At 35.6% G+C, this 20750-nt stretch overlaps 1 protein-coding gene across 2 annotated transcripts; it reads left to right on the top strand.

Annotated features, from left to right (window-relative positions):
- Positions 1–8524, top strand: LOC129904099 (putative E3 ubiquitin-protein ligase LIN-1). 2 transcript variants are annotated; one of them, XM_055979631.1, is made up of 16 exons: positions 1–130; positions 1032–1972; positions 2077–2137; positions 2232–2597; positions 2709–2776; positions 2856–4139; positions 4496–4898; positions 4987–5296; positions 5383–5507; positions 5585–5704; positions 5792–5923; positions 6211–6333; positions 6498–6608; positions 7707–7850; positions 7954–8205; positions 8301–8524. In XM_055979631.1, the coding sequence occupies exons 2-16, from the start codon at positions 1035–1037 to the stop codon at positions 8316–8318; spliced, it is 4455 nt and encodes a 1484-aa protein (XP_055835606.1). In that variant the 5' UTR covers positions 1–130; positions 1032–1034; the 3' UTR covers positions 8319–8524. The 2 variants fall into 2 exon arrangements, with proteins under 2 accessions (XP_055835606.1, XP_055835605.1); XM_055979630.1 differs by having other exon boundaries at positions 960–1972.
- The last annotated feature ends 12226 nt before the right edge of the window (positions 8525–20750 follow it).

Below are 20750 nucleotides of genomic sequence, written 5' to 3'. Positions count from 1 at the left end.
TAAGACGGCCGGCTGCTATTGATTATATTAGTTTAATTAATGTCTCTAATCTTAGCTTTCTGACTCTGTCTCTAAAATTCTGGTTGTACATTTTGAGGAGTTGTCCTAATGATCTTCTGATGAAATTCGGGTATATATATCTCTAATACATATATAGATGCAATGATGATATTATTGTTGAGTTTTCCTCTTTAATCAACTTCCATGCAATATTGTCTTTATGTCCATGTAAGTTTTGGTATCTTATTTTCCAATATCACATTTTTAAGGAGGTATACCTAGGGGTGGAGCTATCCTTGTCTCAGGATTGTCGAGAGACACCCCTTTGTCGGAAAATTATATTATATAGATAAAATTTTAGCTTTTTAGGTATATATACCAGTGTTAACACCTCTTGGCACAAACTGAAGGTTCAACGCAGTGGTTAAGGTGTTGCAAAAATTTCTTAATGATAGATTATCCGTTGACTGACTTCATGGTGTTATATATACTAAGTTTGTGAACTTGAAGATAAAGGGTTTTGGAGTTTCCTAATTAATTTCCATACTTAATCCTGGGATATATATTAATGATCCTGAAATTATAATTCATGCTTACAATATTGTTAATTGTTCTTTCCAGATTTTAGACAAATAAACAATCAAAAACTTACATGTTTGCTCAGTATTATACTAAAATAAATACTACTAAGGATATTTTCATGAATTTACAAATCTGTTGTTTCCTTTGATATGATCTTCTCCAATATTGTATCCACAACTTCATTACCTCAAGTAGGCTTGATTTTTCTTATTTATAGTTTTAATTTTTCAGTGTTAATATGCACTTGTTTTACCATACAAATGTATTTGTTCTCATGCACCTGATAAAGTCTTCAATGTTTTTGTTTAGCTTTTAACTTTCTCAATTATCACGTTTCTGATATTATCACATTTGATTTTGCTTGTCTCCATTGTTAGTTGAAGTATGTCGATGGCGTTATATTGAATTTGAATCCTACAATTGTGACTATACATTTAATTGGCGTGTAGAAAATGGCTGGAAATTATAGATTTGAAATGGATCAGGAAGACATAGTTAGGTCCTTGATCACTTCTGTAGGAAGTTTCATTCAAGATAGGCTGATTGACAAGGAACAAAGAACGTCGCATAAAGAACAATGTGCTGAGAGGTTGGCAGCTGAGGATGGGAGCTCTGATAAAGATACAGAAGTTCGATACTCTGATCAAGCAGTTTTAGCCAATTTGGACTGGGGAATTGATGCCCTTGAAGAGGCAATCAACACATCAAACATTGAAACTAAGATGGCTAGATTAGATTACGCGGAAAAAATGTTGCAAGTGTGTGCTATGTTGGATTCTATCCAGAAAACTGCAGGGGTGCCTAATTTTTATCTATCTGCTTGGGCACATTTAAACCTTTCTTACTTATGGAAGTTGAGAAACAACGTTAACAATGCCGTACTTCATATCCTGGAGATGTTTATCATTGACCCTTTCTTCTCGCGGATAGATTTTGCACCTGAGCTTTGGAAATGTATGTTTCTTCCACACATGAGCTCCATCGTTGGGTGGTACTCGGAGGAGAGACATCGAATAGTGATGGATGTCATTCCTGATTCTAGTGACTTGTCTTTCACTATGGATTTTGATCATGATTTTAATGAATCTTTGATATTCTCTGTAAGGCCTGATCAAGCCGAGAAAATGCAGAAACTCGAGCAGCTTTATGGACAGTCATTGGATGATAATACAAGGCTTTATGCAAAATACTACAAGGACTGCATGAACTATGATTCTGCTACATCAAAGAAGGCAATTCCTCTGTTGCCAATCGCTGAGCCACCGATGACTCCACTGCATGAGGTACGCCGGTCAATTCCTGATTATGTCAAATTTGGTCCAATCTTGCCTAAGAGTGCCGGCTTTACTCCTATTCTGAGAGTGAAGGAGAATACAAAAGGAGAGTCAAGGTAAGGTCCATTAACTAGGAGTTACTGAATATTTGTTATGGTTTATGAGAACTGTATAAAGAAAATGCCATCATCTGTCTCTCTAATCCTTTGGATTTTAGCAGATTGAATATGACTTCTTCATCGTCTGATAATCAGGAGGACTCCACAACTTGGGATCCAGTAGTTAGTTTTTTCCCCTTTATCTTTGCTACATCTTGTTAAATTATGAATTGATGATAATTTGTGGTAAAGTATTTCTCTTTCTTGTCATACTCAGAAAGGAATTCCTGAAGAGGATGAAGAAGATTATGAACCTGAGTCTCATGTACACATTGCATCAAATAAGAGGAATCAAGAAAGCAGTTCAGATTACGTAGAAGCCAGGTCGAAAGCCAACCAAATTAATACAAACCAAAAAAAATCTCCCAAGGCCTTCCCTTCAATTGACTCCCCTAAAGTTGAGTCCCCTAAAATTCCTTATTCACAAGAGCCTTCACCAAAAAGATCAGATACCCCCTCGAGAAAAGGTGTACCTGTGTTACGCCTCTTGTCTGGACGTGTTAAGGACTCCTCCATTTCTACTTCTTTGCATTTATCCCAAGAGTTAAAAATTAGCTCTACAGACTCAGATGAAGAAAGGACAGTATGTTTCAAATCCCTACTTTATGTGATGTAGTATGTTTCAAATCCCTACTTTATGTGATGTTTTGACTTGAATCTATTAGACTGCTATGATAGATGCCTACACATGCAGGTGCAGCATGAAACTGTGGGGAAAAGAAATGCTAGAAGGCGGAGCCTTAGTCAATCCTTAGAAAAAGGGTACGTCTATACAAGTCACTTTCTACTTTCTAATATAGGAGGTGGTCGAATTTTTCTAAATCTCTTCAAACAATGACAGCTCTCCGAGTAATAGTGATGAAGGAAGTCTCAGCTGCATTTCTCTCCCATTGTCAGATAAATCGACTGCTCCATCAAGGCCACCAAAAGATTTTGTCTGTCCAATAACTGGACAGATATTCAATGATCCCGTCACCCTTGAAACCGGTCAAACGTATGAAGGGAAAGCCATCCAGGAATGGATAAAAAGAGGTAATACAACATGCCCCATTACAAGGCAGTCTTTATCTGCGGCTACTCTGCCTAAAACCAACTATGTCCTGAAGAGACTGATAACCTCTTGGAGGGAACAGCACCCTGACCTAGCTCAGGAGTTTTCGTACTCTCATACACCGCGAAGTTATTTAAACATTCCACCTTCAAGAGAGAGATCATCTGATTCTACTCCATCTCCGACATTTAATCATCCCAATCATAGGAGGATAGAGGAAATCGTGGAGCAGAGATCACGTAGATTTATGCAAGCAGCTGTATCAATGTCTCCTACTAGTGTAATTTCTCAAGCAGCAACTGAAGCAATTATCAATAGCTTAAAGCCTTATGTTTCATGTCTGTGCACTTCAGAGGACTTACAAGAATGTGAACAAGCCATATTGACTATAGCAAATATATGGAATGACTCAAAACTTGAAGCTCAAGGAGTTCACTCTTATTTATCCGCACCAACAATAGTGAACGGATTTGTAGAGGTATTATCAGCTTCCTTAAAGAGGGATGTTTTGAAGACGACAATTTGTATTTTGTCCGAGCTACTATATGTAGAGGATAGCGTTGGCGAGATCCTCACAAGTGTGGACTCAGATTTTGAGTGCCTTGCTACTTTATTGAAAGACGGTCTTCCTGAAGCAGCAGTTCTTATTTACCTTCTCAGGCCATCATTCTCTCAACTTTCAGCTCATAATTTTGTACCCTCTCTTACTCAGATTATATCAAACAGAAATGAGGATTCTAGTGATTTTCAGTTCACAATAGGACCAAAGGAAGCTGCTGTTGTGTTGCTTGAACAAATCATAACTGGAGGAGGTGAGAGTGACCGTTCGTTCAATGCTACGCAGATTCTATCAGGAAATGGTATTCCTGCCTTGCTAAAATGCCTAGAACATGAAAATGGAAAAGAGTCCATTGTATGCATACTTTTATTCTGTATTCGGGCTGATAAGAGTTGCAGAAATACAATTGCTAGTAGAATTGAGCTATCTCCTGTTCTTGAGTTAATTCACACTGGAAGCGATAGCGTGAAGGCCACATCCATAGAACTTCTTTATGAGTTAGTTTTGTTAAGCAGGTATTCAAAACAAACATGACTCTATTCTTTCAAAAATTAGTCTATAAAAATCACCTTTGACTTGCTTATAATACTCCCTTCTTTTTCAATTTATGTCTTACTGTCCTTTCAATACCACAAGATTCAAAGGACATTTTTGTATATTTCACACATCTTTAGTTTAAGATCACAAGATACTAACGTATTCCTTATTTTCTTTAACTCTGAATCTAGTCTCAAACTATGACACTAAAATTGAAACGGAGGGAGTACATGCTTATCTGCTTTTCGAAATTGAATTGTTAATATTATAGCCTAAAGTGATCCCTCTAGATTTAGACTCATTAAATATGCTTGTTCTTTTTACTGAATTTCAGGAGAACATTGTGCAACCAGATTCTGCAGATAATTAAGGATGAGGGAGCATTTAGTACAATGCACACTCTTCTTGTCTGTTTACAGATGGCTTCAATGGAGCAGAAATCTACCATTGCTTCTCTTCTTCTGCAGCTTGACCTTCTAGTCGAGCCACGGAAAATGAGCATATACCGGGAAGAATCAATAGAGGCATTGATTGAAGCACTTGACAAAAAGGACTTTCCCGTGTCTCAGCTCAGTGCTCTCGATTCCTTATTATCTCTTTCTGGGCATCTGACTAACTCTGGTAAGTCTTTTCTCGAAGCCCGGCTACTCAAGACTGCAGGATTTAATCAGCGAAATAATGCTACGATGAAAGAAGAGAAACAAAGAGCTGGTGAAAATGACATCACAAATACAATGGTATGCAGTTCTTCAGATATTTAGTTTATGGCTTATAGTTTAGTAATTTGTGCAAGTTTATACTCATAACTGGACACATGGTTTATAGGAAGAGGAAGAAAAAGCGCTGAGTTCTTGGGAAAATCGAATGGCTTTTGTTCTTTGCAATTATGAGAAAGGATTAATATTCAAAGCTTTAGAGGAATGCCTTACGAGCACCTCCATGGAGATAGCAAAATCTTCCTTTATTGTAGCAACATGGCTTATTCACATGCTCTATAATTTTCCCGATACTGGAATTAGAGATGTTGCTCGTAAGTCGTTGCTTGAGCAATTTATACAGATGCTGCAGTCAACAAAGAACCTCGAGGAGAAGATCTTGGCAGCTCTTGCTTTGAGAGGCTTTATTACTGATTTAGGTAAGGCTGGATCGGCTACTTTGCAAGTACGTAAACAGGTTATTAAGATTTTACTCATAACTGTTGGTTGGTCTTTATGATATAAGGTGCACTTAGCGAACTGGGAATATACGCAAAATGTTTGTGCAGAAACTTGAGGAAACTTAAAAAGTACTCAACAGTAGTCAGTGATATAATGAAAACCTTGATGAACTTGCCATGCATTGATGCTGTAAGTGATTTCTATGCTAATAAGTACTTAATTAATAGTTATGCATCTTTTACATGTTCTTATAGTTAGAACTGCAGGCAGAATTATGGTGCTATTCTGAATGTCCTGAGATCGATGTTTCGATGAATGGAGAAGTTCTTTGTCTGCTCCACATAAGAGGTCGGCTCATTAGTAGTCATTCCAATGGAACCATTAAGGTAAGGGCCTTGCTGGTAAGAAGCCATAGTTCCTTTTGATCATCTGCTGCTACATTTCTCAAAACAAGTATATCTTTCTCTGTTCAGGTATGGGAAACTGGAAAAAGAGCTCCTCGGTTAATTCATGAAACTCGTGAGCACTCAAAGGCGGTTACATGCCTTTACGTGTCATCTTCATGTGATAAACTGTATAGTGGTTCATTGGACAGAACAATCCGGGTAAGATCTCCTTCTGGCAACAAGGGTTGTTTTATCATATCTGAAAATATCACCTAGATTCAAGTCTAATCTGTATCATACAAAGTAGAACAGGAAGTGACTAAGAAATGCTTAATTCTTAAAAGATAGACTTGTAATTTTTTAAACGAAGCACCAGAGTTCAACTATGGAATTTAACAATACTACGCTGAGCAAACCTTTTGCATTGATCGATCCCTAAGAACATGTTATTCTCGGCATGCTGAATACTAAGTTAAAGGCTTCATTATCGTTAAAAATTGTTGTAGGTTTGGGCTATAAATCAAGAGGAAATCCACTGTCTTCAGGTTCATGATGTGAAAGAGCCGGTGCTTGAGTTGATAGCTAACACTCATTTTGCATGCTTCGCATCTCAAATGACAGGAGTCAAGGTCAGCAGTCTGGATTTCTTTTAACATGAGTTTCTCTTGTCACGCGAGACTAGTTAGTTCTAGACAACCATGAATGTCTATTCAGTAGACTAAATAACATCATATTTGATGATACCTTGGCCTACTAGTGAAAATGATCACTCACCAAACCTCAAATTTGGCAGGTTTATAATTGGTCAGGGGTTCCCAAGCATGTAAACTTCCAAAAATATGTCAAGTGCCTTGCCATTATGGGTGATAAGCTTTATTGTGGATGCACAGGTTATACTATCCAGGTAATACTTTGAGCATTTAAGGGTAAGGTTATAAAGGAATAAAATAACTACAAGAAGGGAAAACTTTTGAGAAAAAGTTTCATAAAATAGCAATAGTTTAGAGCGTAATTATGAAACGTAGGTACAATTTGCGTATTACAAAATGTAGCTACATGTCACGGACTTAGACTTCAACTAAGACTTCCGTGCGACACTTGACAACTTACTCACGAATCTTTCACGATCTTGTAAGCTCAAGTAAGCCTTTAAGAGTAGATCGCTTAGGGAATGCTAGATTGCAAGAAAGACAAGAGAGCTTTTATGAAGAAGGCTTTTATATTGCTTTGGAAGAATGCTTGATTGCTTGATTTCTGGATGGTTTACAAATGAATGGCCCCTTCTATTTATACTACTCCTAAGGGGCTTAAGTAAAAATTACTATACAAGTCCTTCCATATTTACAAAGAAGTCCCTACTCTAGAACTCTCTTTACACTCTAGAGAATTCCAAGTCTTTTTAGACTTCTCTACAAGCTTCTACAAGAATCTAGAGTCTTCCACTAACCTCTCCAAGACTCTAGGTTCTTCTACCTTCTTCAAGATTTCTCTTGAACATTCTAGAGCCTTCTATTAACCTCTTCAAGACTCTAGATTCCTCTACCTTCTTCTAGAATTCTCTTGGACATTCTAGAGCCTTCTATTAACCTGTCCAAGACTCTAGATCTTTCCCCCATCTTCATGATCAAGTGGCGGGTCATGACATACAGCTGTTGTATCAGGCGGAAGAGTTGTATCATATAGGTATCAGCTTTATCAGCAAAAGATTGTATTTAGGCAGTGAGTATCAACTGAAAACGTGCGGAAGAGTTGTTTTATCGCATATTGCATCAGTGCGCGTGTGTATTGTATAGTTGCTACAAAATCCAAAATATAGCTACATTTCGTAATTTTTTTAAAACTGTAACTATGTATTGCAAAAACAGTCTAAATGTTTACCTCATTGCGTAAATTCCTCTATTGATGTCACATTCTTGATTGAGACAATGACATGCATGACATTGAAAACCAAAGATTTCCAGTTTTAGATATAAGTTTGATAAGCATAATAAACACATGGCAGGAAGTTGATTTAAGCTCTCAAACATCTACATTATTTTATGCTGGTGCCAAGAAGTTGTTGGGAAAACAGAATATATATTCCCTCCAAGTTCAAAAGAACGTTATGTTCGCTGGTGGTTCGTTAGTTGATGGAATATCCGGAAAGGTAATACACACTTCCTCATTGATCACAAATTTACTCACAAAAAATCATTTGATCGGGATGACATGAATTCTCAATTTCTTGTCCAATAAATGTGCTCGTGAAGGTATTTTCTCTCCCTAGCAAGGCAGTCATTGGAACACTTTCAACCGGTTCAGACATCCATCGACAAGCAGTAAACAACGATTTGATATTTTCCGCCACAAAATCAGGCAACATAGAGGTATGGCTGCAAGAAAGAGTCACAAAGATGACTTGTATTAAGATGAAAAGTGGTGGACAGAGTAGAATAACATCTTTAGCTGTGGATAAAGATGGAGAAATGATATTTGCTGGTTCTATTGATGGAAAAATTCAGGTTAAATGCATGTATATTATTTTTTTTAGCTATGTTGATAACACTAATTACAAATTTATTATTCCTAGTGATTCAAAGTTTTATGATGATTGCAGGTGTGGCGTTTGGATTAGAAAAAGGAAAATTGCTTGGAACTGGAAATGTGACAATTTTCTAATACCTCATCTCACATTTGTAACATTCTATGTGATATTTCCTGAGCCAACATGTAACTTTTAAATATCCTACACTAAAATCCTTGATATATATATATTGCAGGACTTAATAACACAAGAGGGGTGAGTTGAGTTATACCTGATTTTCTGCCTAAGTAATGGACAAGGATATTTTATCCATTTTTTGATACAATTAATTTGCGGAAGGTAAAGAACAGTAAAGTAACAACAACATATTTTTACGTGGAAGCCACTAAATTCACGAAGGTGAAACATCACAACCTACACCTATGTAGGATTTGTCCCCAACTATTGCGGAAGCCGAGCATATAAAGAGTGATGAAATCACAACTGCTATATCTAAAGGTAGATAATAAATAGTAAATAGGACAACAATAAAAAGAAAGTCAGAATGCAAGTGAAATACTACAAGAGAGAAAGAAGATCAAATGTCTTAGAAGATGAGAATGCAAGTGAGAGGTGTGTTACAAATGAACCAAGAACTACCTATTTATAAGAATGAAATCTTCCTCTTGATGTCATCCATGACATCACTATGGGTTAAAATGTCAAGGTTTATCTTGTGAAATCATTTAATGGTTTACCAATATTTCAACTACAAATTTCATACCTTGACTTTTTATACCAAAGAAAAATTATCTTCCTACCAAATCTTCACATTAATTCAACTAGAATCTTGTCAATTTTAACAAATCTCCATTTTGGCAAGATTCTTCATTTTCAACTTTCTCTCAACAACTTTTGATTGTGTCTTCAACCTCAATCTTCAATGTTCAACAATGTTGATCAATTTCAAAGAATGTTGAAACTTGATCGTAGTCACCACTTTTGTCAACATATCGACAGGGTTATCTGTAGTCTGAATTTTCTGCACTATGACTCCACCTTCTTCTATGATTTCTCGTGCAAAATAATATCGAACATCAATGTGTTTCGTCCTTGCATGGTAAACTTGGTTATTTGCTAAATGAATAACACTTTGACTATAACAAAATATTGTGATATCTTCTTGTTCAATACCAAGCTCTCTAAGCAACCCTTGAAGCTAAATTGCCTCCTTTGCAGCCTCTGTAATCGCCATATACTTTGCCTCAGTGGTAGACAAAGCAACTGTTGACTGCAAAGTAGACTTCCAACTAATTGGTGCGTTTGCAATAGTAAAAAATAGCCAGTAGTTGATCTTCGTTTGTCTAAATCACATGCATAATCTGAGTCATAATATCCAACAAGATATTGATTATCTTCCTGCTCGAAAACTAAACCAACATCTACAGTATTTTAAATATACCGTCGAATCCATTTTACAGCTTGCCAATGTTCCTTTTGAGCATTATGCATATACCCGCTTAGAACTCCTACTGCATGTGAAATATCTGGACTTGTGCAAACTATTGTACACATCAAGCTACCAACAATATTCACATATGGTACTCTTGACATATATTCTTGTTCAGCTTCAGTTTTTGGCGACATAGCATCACTAAGCTTAAAGTGAGGAGCAAGCAGAGTGCTAACCGACTTTATTTTTTCATTCATACCAACTCGATTTAGTACCCTCTTCAAGTATTCTTTTTGAGATAAAAAGAGTTTCTTTGAATGTCTATCTCTTTTAATCTCCATGCCAAGAGTTTTCTTCGCCTCACCCAAATCCTTCATCTCAAACTCCCTTTTTAGTTGGGTTTTCAGCTTCTCAATTTCCTTTTCACTTTTAGAAGATATCAACATATCATCAATATACAAGAGAAGACATATAAAGGATCCATCTTCAAGCTTGCGCAAATACACACAATGATCATATTTGCTTCTTTTGTACTTTTGCTGTAACATAAACTTGTACCATTGCCTAGATGATTGTTTTAATTTATACAATGATTTTTTAATTTTGCACACCATATTTTCTTTTCCATCAACTTTGAATCCTTCTAGGTGAGTCATGCAGATTTTCTCTTTCAAGTCTCCTCCAACTGGACTAGTTTCAAATTCAATTATGCTACCAAAGCCAACAAAACTCTAATGGAGGAGTGTTTCACGACTGGAGAGAATACCTCATTATAATCAATTCCCTCCTTTTGAGCATATCTTTTGGCCACCAATCTTGCTTTGTAGTGAATATTTTCTTGATTAAGAAATCTTTTTTTCTTTGCATATATCCATTTGCATCCAATTGCTTTTTTTCCCTCCAGGAGATTGGCCAATTTCCATGTGTGATTCCACCGCTCGACTCTAGAACGGGTAATGGTTAATTCTCATTTTCAGATCAATGCATAGTAATAGAGAATTGGTGGTTGTTAATTTAGATAGATGACCGGGGGTCTAGTGTATGATTAAATATGTGACCGCTAATGGTTGTCTAGTGTTGTTAGAACCTATTTGATAATATGTATATAAGTTATTGATTTGATAGGGGTAATGTTGCCTGATTGAGGTAACCTATATGTATATTCGAACATTGTACCTTATTCGACTTGGTGGTTTCTAACCTTGATTGAGTAACGAATTACATTGTAGTGATAATATGTTATTAATGGAAAACCGTGAGATGGTATTGCGACCAAGTCTTCATGTATTGGTGAAGTTATGATTGTCCATTAATGGAAATAGTCACTCGCACAATATTTGACAAAATAACCCATAATTGACTTAATAGTGTTAGACATTTGTCATAGACTTATTTCATGAGAATGATCATTGGCTAATAGGAGTCTTGGAAAGGATATAACAAAATTACTGAGAATCTGACATAGGTTGGATTGTTCATGATCGATGATCCTTAGTAGTAGGGTCAATTGAGGGAGTGGGGTTAGTAAATGGTTTCCTAATCAGTCATATCCCTCTGGTAGGTCATGATAATACATATAGTTAGATCTCTTGAGTGAGGGGGTGATATGCTCATTATATCATTGGTTAGGGTGTAAGTGCCCAGGTAAAGTTCTCTCTAGTATGAGAGTTGACAAGAATTCAGGCTAGGATTTATTCCAATGAAATTTATGTATTGTGTGGTTTAGAGATATTTGGTGTCTCTAGGTGTAGCGTTTGAGAAGATTAAGGTGGTATCATGATATGTGAGGGATATTGTATCCCATAGAAATTTTGAAATGGAATGCGAATTAGTAGAACTTCAGATATAGCGTTTGGCGTAAAGGGGTTAGTCCGGGATGTGATTTTCCCTAAGTTATAATGGTGTCTCATCATTGGTTTCGAAAAACTCTTAGATCGGCTTATTCCCTTTCTTATGTGTTATTGTTCGAGGATGAATGATGGGTAAATTGATATATATTGTAATGACCTATTCCATTGTTACTAAAAATATATGTGGTAAAGATATATGAATCTCATTCGTCATACGATTAGGATCAATTTCTTTTTATGCGAGTGCATTAGTTATGAATTAAGGTCGTACAATTCCCCTATCTCAAAGTTAAGTTGAAAGTGTCTTTTCGATTTAGTTTTGGACTTAAATTTAAACTAAAGTCAACTTCAAATTGCTATATCTCTCAGTCTATAATGAATTAGGTGGCCCATGACCTATCAAATAAAGGTCTATGAGTCTTTTTTCCAACGCCACTAAGTTTTCCTCATTTGAAGTTCGGAGTAAAACTTTATGCCTATTTTACTGAACACTTTTGAGCTGAGGTTGTCATGGTGGGATGGGACCCGCCATAGAAGGATCGGCGGGGTAGAATTAAAAAGACACGAACTCTTATATTTTCCTTCTTCCGTTAAGTGCATAAATAGGTGAGGGTCACCCTAGAAACCCTCAAAAAACTGCTCTAGGCTTGGAGAGAAAGGAGGAAAACAATTCTAACGCAAAGAAGGCTACAAACCGCGGATTTTAGGCCCGCCTCCTTTGTTTTTTCTTTCAGAATTCAAGTATTGTACTTTAATCCTTCTACAACTGCTTTTCTCCTAGGTAGGTTAGGTTTTCTAAATTGAGTAGTTATAAACTTTTTCCCATGCATACTATAATGTAAATTGAGTAGAGATTTCATGCCTTAGGCCATCGGGCATGGAGTCTGGATGGCTGAATGATTGTCAATTTTTGTTTAGAGTGAGAATGTATGATGTGGGTTCTAATTTCTATGACTAGGGATAGTGGTCCAGTCTTGAATGTTATTCTTGATAATCCATATTGAGAGGGATGTTGACTCTTGTGAGATTAATTATTGGAAAATATCTAGGTCATAAAGAGATTCTGAGATTGGTGCGTTATGGGATATTGGCGTACATAGAAAGATAGGCTTATACAATAATTGTGTGTGTTTATGCTGACTAATCCCTGTGAAATACTTTAGCAATGCATATCATGAATAAAGGGCGAATGTGAATGACTTAGTATTGATAAATCTTATGCCATGAAACTATTTGATTACCTATGGTTATAGGTTACGGTTTAGTCTATATCATAGAGAAAATGATTAATAGTGATTGAGTAATGCTATAAAGTTTCCTATGCATTTAATTGTTGTGGCTTGGGTGATTGATATGTTGTTGTGATTGGTCTACAATCCTATGATGTGAAACTCATAATCTTGAACTTGCTCCATCAAAAGTAATTCCTTGAATAAAGAAGGCTTGATGAAATATTGTTAAAGAGGAAAAGATGGAATGAAACTAATGAAAGGACTATTATGAGCAATTGCATACCATGAACCTGTTACTTGATTATGCAAGTATATGAACTATTCAGTATTGATTGTGATTGTGATTGTGACTATTGGATCAGGTATCACGCCAGTACATATTGGATTGGGTGTCACTTTTTGACACATATTGGATCGAATGTCACGTTCCGATACATACTGAATCGAATGTCACATTTTAATACATATTGGATCGGGTGTCACATTTCGACATCTATTAGATCAGGTACCATGCTAGTACAAACTAAGAGTTTAGGCGTGGTCACATGAGAGAACCAAATATATGTTATGGTTCCTTGAGAGAACCAATTGATTGTTATAATTGTGATTATCATGCCCATTATGTAAACTAATTCATGTTAAGGACCGAAAGTCTGAGCTATGCTATAATGTGATGTGATTATGTATCCTAAATTATATGTGTGATGATAAAGGAACTGACACAATTATAACTGATCATGCCCGTCCCGTGTAATAATTGATATGAGGGGACCAAAGGTTCAAGTGTTACCAAGTTTCATACTTTAGCGGAGTAATATGTATTGTTATAGTGTGTTTGCTTGATCTCGTCCTTACTGTGGGTATGAGGTCATGGGTAAGAAAGGGAAGAGCAGTTGTTGAATTGTTTAGTGAGATTAATGACTTAGAGTCAGATAATAATAGTGTTCCGTGGGTATATGTGAAAAAAAAGGGAAATTAGAAAAAATTTGGAGATTCTGTCTTCGGACATGCTGCCTTGGTGGGAGGATCCCACTATGGCGAGGCCGCCATAGCGAATTAGGTCCCTCCATGATGGACCAATACGGTTAGGAGAGGAGCCTTAGTCCATCTAAATATTTTTCTCTTACAAGTGAGATGTCAAATATTCTAACGCCAGGTGTCGGTGTAAAACCTTGAGGTAAGGGCTAGATAGACAGATTTGTGGTGGCCGTATTTTGAAAACTCCTCTATGTGATAAAATGGCTAGGGATTAATCTGTATTAGAGTTGGTAGCAAATCAACTAGAAGGGATACGTTCTAGGCTTGAAGAACATTGGTAGGTTAATGGAAATGGTAAGAGTTTGTGCATAAAGGTTTGGCGGGTGCATTTTCTTAAGTGAATGTTTTGTTATTGTTGATTTATTTATATCATGTGGTAGGTATCAAGTTGACCAATGATGCCTAACAGTACATGTTATTTATACTGATAATACTCTTGATATGCCACTTGGTATAATCTGGTTGCAGAGTCAGTGATGTTTCATAGGTAAAGATGAAGATGATCTCCGACAACTTATACTCTTCATTTCTTATTACTCTTAGAAATTCTTATACATGTTTAAACTAGTTTATTGGGAGGGTTTTCAGTGTATTTCACTACAATTTTTAATTATCAAAGAGATTTCTTCTATTTTCTTAAATTCCGCATTGACTTGATTTCAAAATTGGCATAAGGGTTCTCCTGTCTAGATGTTAGAGTAGGTGTATGCATAGCCCGATGAACTGGATCGTGACAGACATTGAAAGAATAAATGGTGGTGTTAGCCTTTTTTGAAGATATTTCGATAACGATCTTTGAGAGGGTGAGTGAGAACATTAGTCTTAAAAAAGATCTCTCTTGGCTGACTTTGTGTCTTTGCTAGCTTTGTTTTTTCCTTGGTAAATTTTAGAAACTCTTATTATTGGCTATTTAATGTTTTTTTTTCTTTCTTGTGATGGATAATTTTCAAATTATACAAATTCTATAAAACTCAACTTCCTTTTAGAAATGAAAAATATTAATAATCATCAATTTGAAGAAAACAAGAAATTTCATATCATATTATAATATTTCATATTCTTCAATTTATTAATCGAATAAACAAAATGTTGTATTTTGTAAATATCTAAAACAGGTCCAAACTAAATTATTCTTTTAACAAATATTAAGAATTATTCCTTAACCATAATCGATACATTTAACTTCTTACCTTACTTGTTTCTGGTATGCAAACACTATTACCATTTTATTGAAAGTTTTGTTTCTTTATACTTCAATGGATATTCTTTCAATTCTTCATCAAGTCATTTCTTAATTCTCCAAGAATCCTTTATGAAAATTGTAGTAGCCATCAACAAATGGAATGTCTCCAATATAAAGGCCTCATAATGAGCCAGGGTTTAATTTTATCGTTGTGGCACTTGTCGTGAGGTGTTCACCTCAAACCAAGGGTTTGCAGGACACCAGTGCAAGCATTAGTTTCAGGGCACTTGGATAAGAGGTACCCCATCATAAGTGTTTCTATCCATTAGTTTACCTCCTTGTCCTCTACCGTCACTTAGGTAATCACAAGTTTAATCCAACAGTGTTACGAGGCCAGGGACATCTTATCACTCTCGTTAGAAATATCTGGTGGTGAGAGTGCCTCCTCACAAATTCCCTAGTTATCTGCGGTTGATTTTTGACACAGAAAATCTGGCGCGGTTAGACGAGGAAGATAAAGCATCCCTGGAGTGTATCACCGTTGAGATAGACTTGCGATTACCCAAGTAACGATAGAGAGAAAGGACGTAAGCTGAAACTTGGCGCTTATTTGGTGCCGCATGAGCCCTTGGCTCGAAGTGAACACCTCATGATAAGTCCTACAATGATAACACCAAATACCTTGGAACGTTATGATGCCTTGATAAGCCATTTCACTTTCACTAATCTTAGTTCTTCTAGCTCCTTCATAATTGTCATCTGTTGATCCAAAAATGTTTGTGCAAAAACAAGGATGAAATTTCCAAGAAATAACTGAAAACTTATATACTTGTAAGCATAAAATATTATTGAAAAAATACATGCATGTAAGGATTATATTTTAGTATTCATTTCGTTGTAGTTTTATCTCTTTTATGCCTTTTCATTATTTTGAATGTGGAACGATGACTAGCGCAAAGCTACAGCTAGGAAAGAGTGATCACTTAGAATAATTTTCATCGATAAATTATATTATATATGTTAAATATTATTTTTCATACTATTATATTAAATCCTGAATATTCTAAGCAAGATTCATGGCTTAACCATTGGTTGGACGATTATATGAAATCTTTTAAGGTTGGTTTATTAAAAAATCGATTTTGATTGTGAATTAACTATATCACATAAAAAAATATACTTTAGAGCTAGCTCAATCTTAATCGTTAGCTTATAAGGTGAAGACTATGAAAAGTCATACCAGGAGACCATGTCTACCACTGATGTAGACAACTTAACACCCCACTTCCCCTACACACACAAGTAATGTCAACTGAAACTTTGATAATATAATATAATATGGAGCACCCAACAACGAATAAATCAAGAATTAAGGTGGAGTTAGCTCTACTATCAAGTTAGACTATGAAATCCTAATTATCTAAGTTAGTGAGAGTGAAAAGAGATAGATTGAACAGTTTAGGTAAATGATTCATTGAAGAGAAATACAACCAGATAGCTTATACGTACATAATTTTTTTCATCTTTTTCGGGTCAAAATCTAATACATTTGGATGACGGTCAACTCTTTTAAAATAACTAAATATCCCAATAAAAATGTCAGCCCAATCAAATAGCTATCCTAGACGAACAAATTTGTGTTTATTTAAAGTTTATTGAATATGTACAAATCATTAATCTAAAATTTAGTAAAATAAAAAGATTAATTCAAAATTCATGAATTTCAAATTTTGTCTCCTCCTTAATGAAAATACAAAATATAGCAAATGAAGTAAGTTTATGCAATCAGTTTTGTTTTTGAAAAGAAAAGAGAAGAAACAAAGAAAAAATCGAATAAAACTGTACAAGTATAAATTTTGCACCTTGATTCTTTCTTTGTTTGGTATTAGGGGCAGAGGAGTTGGTTGTTTATAATGTCCATACAATCTTAAAAACCTCCATGAGTAGTCTTCGAAAATAAGTTAATTTCACATCAAATTGTTCATCAAAAATTTAAAAATCAACATATAAACTTTTCTAATATCAAACATTAAAACGTATAAAAGAGATGAAAATTATACCTCAGCAACGACGCCTGCCCTTCTACTAGACCCATCTTTGCTTTTCATTATATTTCTGATATTTCTATCACTTATATATATAGTGTAGAAGAAATGTTCAATCTTGGAAAATAATTAAATTATTTTATCATATATGTTATGTAATCTAATCATTTAAATCTAAGATTTAGATACATTTAATTTATTTAAATATTATTAATAATAAATCTAGACATTGCACAAATATTTTTTGGTACATTCCTCTTTATTCATACTCCTATTTGATTAACTTAATGATGTATATGTATTCAATCCTAATGTCTTAATTTGTACCGTGGGTCTTTATTTGTATCTGACTTTTAGAAATTTCATTATTTAAATCTAAGATTTATGTGAGTTTAATTCATTAAAAATAGAGATTCTAATCCATGTATTATTGCATAATTTCAGTTTTAGTCCTTGTGTTATTTAACTATACACATTTAACCTTCAATTATTTGAAGTGTGCGATTTTGGTCCTTGAAGTTAATAAAATTTAACAATTTAACAAATTGATCACTTTAAAATATATAAAATAAAATAAATTGAAGGTTTGGTACATTCCTCTTTATTCATATTCCGATTTTGTTAACTTAATGATTTATACATCTCAATTTGTAATGTCTTAATCCGTAACGTGGGCCTTTATTTGAAAGCATTTTTTAAAAATATATAGAGAGATAAATATGGTAATGATAGTCCGGTGGTAAAATAATTGTATATCGAGGGTATTTTATTTGTATGTCAGAGACGTCTGAGTCTGAATGCACATCTGAAAGATTAAAATATTTCTAGATTTGAACACTAGTGGGTAAGCACTATACTTGGGATAGTAGGAGCATGTGAATAAAGATTGGGTGGTGTGTAATGACCCGAAAGGTCATTTTTAATATTTTTGACAAAATTACCATTTTACCCCTATTGTCAGTTGCCCCGAGTCACTTTTGGTTGGGTATGAAAGTTAGTTTTTGGAAATCTTGTGAAAAATTGAGGTTTTGCTTGATAAATGGGTTTTAAAGGCTTAAGTTGCCAAGTTTTGAGTTTTAGAGTCATTTAGAGTTTTGAGTCTCGAAATAGAATTTCGTTGATTCCATCAGTTTCAAAATATGAAAATTATTGTAGGAGAGTTGTCGGAATCAAATTTGGAGTTAAAACGTGGAATTTAAGTCCGAAGGTGGAAATTGAGTTAAAGTTTGTCCAAGTTTGACTTTAGTTAACATTTGGGGTTCGGTTACTTGGATTGGATTTCTGATAGTTCCAATGGTTTCAGGAGGTGATTCTAATGCTAGAAATGGCTTCGTTATAATTTTTAGAGGTCCCAAGGGTATTTTGGATAATTCAAGTGTCGAAACTAGTTTAGTTGCGACTTCTCAGATTTTGGGTCAAGGAGGCCTCAAATTCGAATTTTAATAATTTCATTGAGTCCAAAACGTCACAATTAGTAGGGTTGCATATATGGTTTGTGTATACGAGATTCTGAAAAAATCTCGAGGTGATCGTGTCAAGGCCCGATTTCTCAGGCCATGATAGCACCTACTATAACCCACTAGTAGGTAAGCCAACCCGTCAACCCAAAACTTCATGTAATGGGTTTGAGGGTAGAAACTAAACAAGAGTAGCAAATTATAAAGATACTTAGAAAGAATAAGAGGAAGTAAACCAAAACATGATATAAACAACTAAAGATCCCTTTCAGAACCTAGAAGTCACAAGTACAAAGCTGCTACAAAATAAAAGATGAGTACAAGTCCCAAAAGTGGATCATAAATATATACAACAACTGGCTAGTCTCAAAAGGCAAAAGATGGGTCATTCATACTGAAGGAGACAGAAATGATCCAAAAACCAAGTGCTCACCCTAGTCTCCGAAGCTGACTGCAACAGGCTCGATCTATCCACGGCAGTAGCTGGTGCTCGGTCCTGCATCACGAAAGTAGCTATAGAATTTAGTATGAGTACCAAGACAATAGGTAACCAGTAGGCATCATAGGCCGACTGAGCAGAAAAGGTGAAAATAATATGAGAAAGAGGTATAAGCCTAAATAGGAATCAACATAAGCATCTAAAGTGAAAAGAGTACTACCTACGAGAGCTATAGCTAACTATACCGAACTGGTCCCCCAAAATCCAGTAGGAAGACTCGTGCGCAAGTTAAATAAAAACTCAGATGAACCCCCATAAGTCCGTCGAGTACACAGAATAGCTACAACTACTAAGGCTAGAACCAAGAATCTGCGAGGTCAAGAACCGAAGAACTGTATCATTTTCAAACCCAGAATCTCCAAGAGTCAACGAACTAGGAGTGTCTTAGGGGTCGAGGCCGAAACTGGGACCCAGATGCTCACCCAAATATATAACGTGGCCAAGATCAAGACTGGGTACCCGGATGCTCGCCATATTACATCGGTGCGGTAGAGGTCGGAGCTAGGTACCTGAATGCTGACAGGATTGGGTACCCAGATGCTCTTCATACTAGCAAGCCGGTAGAGGTTGGGGTTGGGTATCTAGATACTCCACGATAATTCTGAACGGAGGCCGGGACTTGGTACCCAAATGCTCACAGATAATTTATCCCATGGTGTCAAATATTCTTCTTCCCAACTAGACTACAACAGTACCGAGATTTTTCTCCCCAATGTGTCAACTAATATGCTGCCAAAACTTGAGCCAGAGTCAAAGCCAAATGGTCACAAAATCTAGTATTGCCGACGCATCTCAAAGTCATGTCTATATTGAGTTATGGATGAGGGTGTTATTAAGAGCAAGGGTATTGCCTATCTAAGGCCAACTACCCGACACTAGCCCGCTACACCATTCTACAAGGATCTAAGTCCGTCGGAGCGACGCGGGCAACCAAAGTAGTTTTACAACCTATATTAAGGCCAACATACTCCACAATATCAACAACATGCTTATTCAACTCTCCTAACAATATAGACGAATAACGACAAGGTACACATGCTTCCAGATACCCAAAAAACCTGATAACAAGTCTAAAGCATGATTTCTAAACCTAAGATATACCATTAAGCTACCAAACCCAAATTCCAACTATTTCAACATACTTTCGCACATTCCATCTCAATCTAAAGAAAGGAAAATCATAGCCTACCTATACGCTGAACACACGAGCTCCAAATTATATTATTGGAGCCTTTCCCTTCCGAGCGGTCTTGGAATGCTGCCATGCCATCAAAAATAGAAGCACAATATCGATATGGTCATTTAGACACTAATTTCATAATTGTTGGAGACGGATTAATTTCGAGGTCTAAAATGGAGAATGTAGGACCAGCATTCAAAATTCCAAATTTGAACCCAAAAATAGGTTCTAAATGTCACTCTAAGCTCACAAATCAACACTATAACACAATTTGGGATGGGAAAATAGCAGGATGAGCATGCAACCAAAATTCAAAAAAATTCGAACTAAAATATAAAAATAGAAGCTTCTTGATCAGTGAATTGTGAAAAAACTAGACCCTCTCAATCCAAACAAATTATACCATAACGTTTCTGGCGAAAAAACCACAATCTAGCCTCAAAAATCACTAAAAACAATGTTCAAATGATCAAGATATAATCTTCCAAAATTTTACACAATTCAATCCGAAAATGGCCAAAATAATAGCTAGATTCGTAAATTTACCTCACACGAAGTCTCCCACAAGATTCTGAGTTTACCAGCGGATTTCTCATGAAATTGTCT

Source organism: Solanum dulcamara, chromosome 9, assembly GCF_947179165.1.
Source record: "Solanum dulcamara chromosome 9, daSolDulc1.2, whole genome shotgun sequence".
NCBI classification, from domain to species: Eukaryota; Viridiplantae; Streptophyta; class Magnoliopsida; order Solanales; family Solanaceae; genus Solanum; species Solanum dulcamara.
The sequence above is the reverse complement of the archived record's forward strand: the minus strand, read 5'-3'. Positions and strand labels throughout refer to the sequence as shown.

Coding starts and splice junctions, on each gene's coding strand:
- LOC129904099 (XM_055979631.1), top strand. CDS start 1,035: ATGGCTGGAAATTATAGATTTGAAATGGATCAGGAAGACATAGTTAGG. Junction 5,705..5,791: donor ATTCCAATGGAACCATTAAG/GTAAGGGCCTTG, acceptor TTCTCTGTTCAG/GTATGGGAAACTGGAAAAAG. Junction 6,609..7,706: donor GCACAGGTTATACTATCCAG/GTAATACTTTGA, acceptor AACACATGGCAG/GAAGTTGATTTAAGCTCTCA.